Genomic DNA, 7,928 nt, shown 5'->3' on the forward strand with positions numbered 1-7,928 from the left:
GACATACATCTCAAAAAAAAATTAAACCATGGGCTAAAGAAATTTTACGACCATTGAAAGAAAAAAAAAAAAAGAGAAAATAAAATCCATACGAGGTAGATAAAGTAAGAAGAGAGAAGATGATAGAGATGAACCATCAACAAAAGAAGAGATAAGATGAGAGAAGAGGAGACACATGAGAGAGAGAAATAATAAATTGAAGGATAATGAAAATACATGAGAAAATGGATGAAAATGAGAGTGATAAAATGTTGGATTTTTCTATTTTTATGAGCGCAACATGCATGGGTCCAATTTTTTTTTAGCTACTCAAACCAACTCGAGTTGAGCTATCAAATAGCTCCGGCACTTTAATATAAACTTTGAGGTCCAAGGTTGGATCTCTGCCAATAATATCAAATAAAAAAAAAAAAAATCCTTTAGCCGAATGTGGACGTAGTTGATTAGATTTGCCCTTTTTATTTCTTTTAAATTGGGTCGTTGTGCGTAGAACTTACAAGCAGTCCAACCAAATTCTACTGTTCCTTCTCTCCCTCGTTTCAATCTCGCTGTTATTGTTTTCAGGCATTCTAAAAATTCCCTTTCCTTCTAGGGTTTGGAGAATCCAGGCGACTACTTCTCTTCTTTCTCTGTCATGTTTCCTTTGAGTTCTGTCCGATTCAAAGCAGGATTTCTATAATCACCGCCAAAATTTCTCTTCAACCATTTGTCTAATCGGAATCCGAAATCCCATCTGTTGGTTCTTCAAATTTTATCTCCTGCTTCATCATTCAATCGATAAGGGTTTCGTATCAATTATGATTACAATCTTTAAGCCCTTTATGACCTTCATCGTAATCGTTCACAATCTTCGTGTCTTTGGCCCTGGATTGAATCCCTTTGCACCCTACTGCGTGGCTCATCATTCTGTTACTGTTTCTCGTTAATTCTCTTTGCTTTCAGTTTTTCCTTCCAATCCTCCTTGACCCTTTTAATTTTACTTTGTTACTCCTTTGAACCATGTAATTCTTGTGTCTTTCTAGGTTCTGGGTTTTCTTGCCATAGAAACAAGTTTTGATTTTATTGTCAAAGAAGGGAGTTCTGTTTCTTGTTTTTTGCGATTTACAAACTATTTTGAGCGAGGTTGGTTCGAGTTGACTGAAAGGGAATTTGAGGACATGCCTCAGGAACAGAGGAGCCAGATTAGTCGAAGCCTTTCGAGAAGGCGTTCCTTCCGATATGAAGTATTCAATACGGATGACAGGGGATGGACTTCACTCCACATTGGTGCGAGAAAGGGTGACCTTAAAGAGGTGAATTTTGTATAATTTCTACCCTGCTGGTTTCTGAATTGGATCGAATTGCTGTTTGTTTTTCCATCTTCATTGCCTTTACAATTATGTTGTCATTAATTTTATTGGAAGGAGAATTGCATGAGAACATTGAAACTTGAAAGACTGATATACTAGTTCAGTTTAACATTCTAACATTCTTTTGTGAGGATCAGATTGTTCTACAAGGAAGGGATAAGGAGGGGAAGGTTTATTTTCACATAAATTTCATCCCCTCCCTTTTTTTGTTAATTGGATTTGGAGGTTGGGTAGTATGGGTCAATTGCCCCAACAAAAGGGATAAGGAGGGGAGGGTTTACTCCTTGGTTATTTTTAACGAGGAAACTCATGTTTACTAACCTCGAACTATGCAATCCTCTCCTATCCTTCTATTCTTTTCTAGGAGTGTTACTGTTTGGTAGTAGTTTTTTGACATTTTGAGTTGTGACTTGTGTGAGTGCACATCGTGTTATCTTTTGCTTTGTTGTGTGCGTGTATATATTTTGTTATGTTTGGATGCAAAACCACTTCCATTAAGAAGAATAAAATATCACAAAAAGAGGCCAAGCAAAAGTAATTGTCCATGGCAAAAGGGAGCAACCTGAAGATAATAGGAATGAGCTTTAACTGTTGAGGATTAGACAATTAAGGAGAATATCTCAGAATAGTCAGACACTGAAATAGGGCCAAATCCTTTTGTCTCCTTGAAAACCTCATGTTCCTTTCTAAGTAGTTTTTCTATACAACTGCCTGGAACCTTGCTTTTGAGTGAAACTTATATTTGTTTCAGAAAGTGTGTGGTGAATAACTTCTTCCAACATAGTGCAACGAGAATGGATTGGAACCAAGGCCACCCAAAAACCTGGAAAGGGGGTGGTAACTGAATAAATATGTTACTTCATTCTCTCATTTCTTCTCCCTCGTCTCCTTCTCTAGCAGTCAGAGTGTTCTCTTTATACATATTGTCTTTCATGTTCTTTTTTTTTTTTTCAAGGTATCTCAACTTTTGTTCACTGGCTTTACTTGTATTCCCCCTCCCTAAATACCAAACACATGGAAAAAACAAAGGTTATTTGTCTCCTGGTGGATACTTAGCTGTTCTTTTGTTTTCTTTGCAAATACCATGGGTTTCTTTTGCTCGTTTATTCCTTAGGTGATAGCTGTTGGTTTTATATATTTATTCTTGACTTTTCATTTCCAAATATGATGGCTTGAAGGTTTTATTCTCCCCTTCTTGATCAGGTGAAACGTTTGCTCAATGATGGAATGGATGTGAATGCAATAGCATGGGGCCCCAAATCAAAGGGCTTGACCCCCCTCCACCTTGCTGCCGAGGGTGGACATCTTGAAGTAATGGATGAATTGCTTGAACGTGGTGCTAACATTGATGCTAGAACCAAAGGTGCTTGTGGCTGTAAGTATCTTGATCTCTTGTGGATTCATTTACCTTGGAATTGGCTAAATATAAAGCTGGAATTGATTTTTATTCATATTTTGCTGAACATGTCTCTTATTTTATTGTTATTGACGAATCGGCTATTTGAAATTTTAGAAAAGAATCTCCTGAGGAGTGATCTCACTTAATTCAATTCATAAACAGTTTTGCTAACTTGTACTATTAAATATGAATCAAGTAACCTATCCCAGTAAATTAGAAGCCGTAGGAAAAAAAGGCAGGCATAAGTTCGAAAATAAATACGGAGAATTAACATGTGCTAAAATTTATAATCCTTGAAAATAGAACTCAGGTAAAAATTCATCGACAAAACTAACTAAAGAAAGGAGAAGGGAAGAAAAACTAGTTTTACGAGTTTGGCAAATTTGTGATAGGAATGTTCTTTTTCTCTGTGGGACTTGGCTTGAATGGGATGGAAATCCTTGATTTAATCAAAGGGAATGGGGAGTGAGGGGGAAATTAATTTCCTGTTGCCTAAATGGGGATGGGGATGGGGAATATATTTCCTTTCCCTAACCCAGTCCTTGTCCCTGCCTATATATATATTATCATTGGAGATTGTTATGTTTGAATCAAATGTATGGATAATTTGAATTGTTTGAAGCATTTTAAACCCCTATGTATGGATTAAATTAGATAATTTGATATGAAATGTTATTTTATTTCTATAAAGAGGTTTAAGATTTTTCTCTTTAAATAGGGATTCTTTGTAAGTAATTTACCATTGTGGAGAGTTGACTATTTTGTTGAAAATTTTCTTTTAAAAAAACTAAATGTAGAATATCCCCACGAAATTGGAATTTCGCAGAGATGAGTAATGAAATTGGAGATGGGGATGGGGACGGGGACGAGGAAGCAATCTCCATTCTCCATTGCCACCCCCTTCCACCTTCCGACCTCTTATTTCACTCATTCTTTCTTTCTGATTTTGTTGGTTATAACTTCATTTTTTGATCCTGCACCACGGCCTTGGTGTTTATGTCCCGTAACTATTGTGTTGGTGCCATGGTATGCTGGGTTCTCTCTAAATAACATGTTTGAGGAGCAAGTAGGCTGGCACCGTGGGAGACTTGTAGGCATATGGTGGTGCTGGTCTCGTAAAACTCTCATATTTCCCTAAACATGTAGATAAACAACCAGAATTTCTAAGTACCTAAACATATTAATTATTATCAAATAGGAAGAGTAAGAATATATAAAATGTTCAGGCCCTGTAGATATCCTAAACATTCATTATATTGACAATGAACCCCAGGGACACCTCTGCACAGTGCAGCCAAAGAGAGAAGGAAGGAAGCTGTGAAGTTCCTTGTGGAGAATGGAGCATTCTTGCCGGATGACATTAATGACTGCAGATTTAATCCTCCACTCCATTACTGTCCTGGCCTTGAGTGGGCATACGAGGAGATGAAGCGTCTTCAACATGAAAATAGTTCATCTGGAGAGACATCTTGCAGCTCTGAGAGTTGAAAACCCATCCTCCCCATCCTTTGGTGGTAGGTGTTGTTGAGTTTGATTCTGTTTTTATGAAGACATCTATCCTAAATCTTTATGTATGTTGAATCAGATATGCTTTTTGTTCTGTGGAACTACTTATGATGTCTGTTGTCAAACCATAAACTGTGTTGTGTTTGTAAACCTTTGCCAACCGTGGATTAATTTGAATTTTCTCTTCTTAATCGTTGCTGCCTCTACTAGAAGTCAAATTAACCATTGCAATATAACCATGAAAGGCATGTTTTTGAAATCTCAGCTGTCAGAAAAAGCTACTACCTAATCTGATCTCCTGAAAGTTTTAGGATTGCACATCTTGAATTTCACTTGGAGTAATATAAAGACATGATTTGCCTTAAAAAAAATCATTTCTTGATTCATGTACTTTTAAAGTTTTTTGTTATTTCAAGATGTTTATTTCGATTGCTTTTCTAAGTACTTTTGAAATGTTTGTTTTATTCACTGTATTTATTTGTTTTTGTTTTTGGTTTTTTTAATCTAATTTTTTCGGTCATAGTTGATAGCTTAGTATACTAGGTATATGATTTGAAATGTTTTTTTTTCCTATAATAAGGTAGGGGGATTTGAACCACTGGTTTTTTTGTTGCTAACACATTTGTATGCTAGTTGAGTATGTTCATTTTGGCTTCTCAAATATTGACATTACTTTGAAGGAATAAGTTCCCATTATGAATAAATTTTATGTTACAATTTTGTATACATAGACCAGATTGATGGAAGTTAAAAATCGAAGTAACCAAGATAATTTGAAAGTTCGGATAACAGCTAAGTATATGAAAAGAGAATTTAAACATGACAAGGTATTACTTAAGTTCATTTTTTCTTTCTCAAAAAAATTTCATTTTGGTAGATTATATTTTTCAGATTTTGTGCCTATAAATAACTCAAAAGGATTTTTTTCCTCTCAACCCATCAAATTCAAAGCCATTATTATATGCAAAAGTTCATTCGAAAAATGTCTAGAAATGTGCTACAGATTGCGGTATAAATTAGAATGAATTTTTTTTATACAACCTTCCATTTTAAAGAACGATGTGAAGTCTGAGATAAAACAATATACTATATGATGACTGCCAAATGTTGAATCTTATTATTAGAAAATTTTCCTCTCATGTCATTATGTTCTCCATTTTTAGTTACATCATCTTTAGCTAATCTTCCTACACAAACACGTATAACTTTGTTGATGAGCTATGACCTATTTTTTATTATAACTTCAAAGTTTTTATAACAACGCCATAAATAAAAATGTATTCAAAACAGACAAGGTTGACTTAAGTTATAAGCGAGTGAGGCAAGCCTAAGGTTTCCATTTTAGAAAGGTCTCATATTTTGCTATATATATATATATGTTGAAATAGAAGTAACACTAATTATTCTAAAAGCTCTATTGAAGTATGTGTAATAGACTTTTCTAGAATTATGTTTGAAATATGTAATATATAACTCAAAGAAAAGATCTACAAGTATTCTAGGGTTTCTTTAGGCTCCAAAGAATTCTAGAATCCTTTTAGATTGGGTAATCTCATATATCTAGAATTAGTTAGATCAGAGAAAAGTCTAGAAAAATCTTATTCTTTAAGGTTCAAGGATCTCATGCCTATAAATTGAAGATGTAGCCCCATATGTGAGCCAAGCAAGCAAAGTTAGAGAGTTAGTATAGAAAAGTGAGTGAGTGTCTTGAGAGTGAAAGAATAATTTCTAAGTGTTCATCCTTATCTAAATTAAAAGTTTCTTTCTTCAAAAAGAGATTGTTTCTCTTCCTCTCATGCCGATTTCTTCAACAAGTGGTATTATAGCTAAGCTAGCATAGCTGGCTATGGTGGAGCTTCTGAAGTTTGAGTACAGTCTAGGACTCTGAAGCTTGTTGTCTGGGAGACAACTACTCGTGGAATGCATTCATCAATACAAGATGATGAGTGACCTTCAAGTTGTTGGAGGAATCAAGAAGCTCAACACTCAGAACTACAAAACATGGTCCACATGCACGAAGTCGTATCTCTAAGGTCAAGACTTGTGGAATGTTGTGGGAGTTGAAATTAGTCCACCTGAGGGTGTTGCTGCTTTGAAGAAATGAAATATCAAGATAGGTAAGGCCAAGTTTGCAATCAAAACTACGGTTGATGAAGAAATGTTGGAGCACATCAATACAACGGAGACAACAAAAGTGGCATGGGACACATTTGCCTCACTTTTCTCGAAGAAAAATGATGTAAGATTGCAGGTTCTAGAGAATGAGCTCTTGTTAGTTGCTCAAAGAGAGATGACTATCAATCAATACTTCACCAGGGTAAAAACTCTATGTTGTGAAATCATTAAATTAGATCCTATTTCCACTATTTCAGAATCAAGGATGAGGAGAATTATTATTGATGGACCTAAACCTGAATATAGAAGCTTTATTACTGCTATTCAAGGTTGGGCAGTCTAACCTTCTCTAATTGACCTAGAAAATAGACTTTCTAGTCAACTTTCCAGTCAAGAAGCATTGGTTTGTTGGATGTCACAGTAAAGAGCAATAATGAAGAAGCAATCTTTAGTGACCAAAGAAAAGGTCAATCAGAATATCAAAAGAAAGTAGGATAAAAAGGAGATGAAGAAATCCCAAAACGCTCTCAAGTAGGAGAAGCTAGTAAAACTAATTAAAATCACGAGCATAGAAAAAAGGGTAAATGTTCTAACGGTTGAAAGATAGGCCATTATGCTAGAGATTGTCGTCGAAAGAAAAAGGCAGCAGAAAACAATGCAGTCACCACCCAGGCTGAGAGCATTAGGGAATAAGAATGGGATGCAGAGGCATGCTTTGCAACAATAAATCCCAATCCTCAGTCCACATCTGATGTGGTGGAGAACGAAATGTTGGCTCTTCATGCAGAAAAGGTAAATTATGAAAATGATTGGATTGTCGATTCAGGTTGCTCTAACCACATGACAGGAGATAAGAGGAAGTTGCAAAACACATTTGAGTACAAAGATGCCGAGTTGTTGTAACTGCAAATAACTCAAAGTTGCCAATAGCCCAAATTGGCCAAACTTTGATAATGCCTTGCTCCAATTCCAATCAAGTGGAACTAGAGAACGTATTTTATGTGTCTGGAATGAAAATAATTTGGTGTCAGTACCTTAATTAACATCAGCAGGCAACTTTGTTGTGTTTGGACCTCATGGTGTCAAGGTGTACCAAGATCTCAATGTTAGTGGTACGCTATTGATGGAGAGACAAGAAATAGACTTTATCTATATCATGTTAGTAGAGAGTGTCTACGTGGATATGCAAAAGCACACAAGGACAGAGTGTATTGATTCTATTGGTGAGCAATGCTATACATCAAGAAATGTTATAGTTGATGAAACATTTTCATGGCATGCACCCGAATCAGAAAATACACCTGAGGATGAGAAGACTTTCAAAGAAGGATCAAAAGAAGAGAAAGTCAAGTGCAACAGGCTCCAATGGAAGGAGGAAAAAAATGACGAAGATGAAAAAGAGCAAATAAGGACACTAAGTTCTTGGCATGGTGGTGCACATGATTGAGAACTACAATTACAAAGATCAACTAGATAAAGAATACCAAATTCCAGATATGCAAATGCAATATTAGAAATATTTTAAGAACTAACGACATACGAAGAAGCGTCACAGAATA

The 7,928-nt window shown here is 35.6% G+C and overlaps 1 protein-coding gene across 1 annotated transcript; it reads left to right on the top strand.

The window, feature by feature from the left end:
- The first annotated feature begins 331 nt into the window (after positions 1–331).
- Positions 332–4,445, top strand: LOC120088992 (phytochrome-interacting ankyrin-repeat protein 2-like). Its single transcript, XM_039046433.2, has 3 exons — positions 332–1,292; positions 2,553–2,724; positions 4,022–4,445. Exons 1-3 carry the CDS (start codon positions 1,158–1,160, stop codon positions 4,234–4,236), a joined length of 522 nt encoding a protein of 173 aa, XP_038902361.1. The 5' UTR covers positions 332–1,157; the 3' UTR covers positions 4,237–4,445.
- The last annotated feature ends 3,483 nt before the right edge of the window (positions 4,446–7,928 follow it).

This window comes from Benincasa hispida, chromosome 1 (assembly GCF_027475165.1).
Source record: "Benincasa hispida cultivar pf3 chromosome 1, pf3_genome.v1.1, whole genome shotgun sequence".
Taxonomy (NCBI): Eukaryota; Viridiplantae; Streptophyta; class Magnoliopsida; order Cucurbitales; family Cucurbitaceae; genus Benincasa; species Benincasa hispida.

Excerpts from the sequence above, each read along its gene's own strand:
- LOC120088992 (XM_039046433.2), top strand. The coding sequence starts at position 1,158 with ATGCCTCAGGAACAGAGGAGCCAGATTAGTCGAAGCCTTTCGAGAAGG. Across the intron at positions 1,293-2,552 it reads GAAAGGGTGACCTTAAAGAG|GTGAAACGTTTGCTCAATGA; the intron begins GTGAATTTTGTA and ends CTTCTTGATCAG. Across the intron at positions 2,725-4,021 it reads AACCAAAGGTGCTTGTGGCT|GGACACCTCTGCACAGTGCA; the intron begins GTAAGTATCTTG and ends AATGAACCCCAG.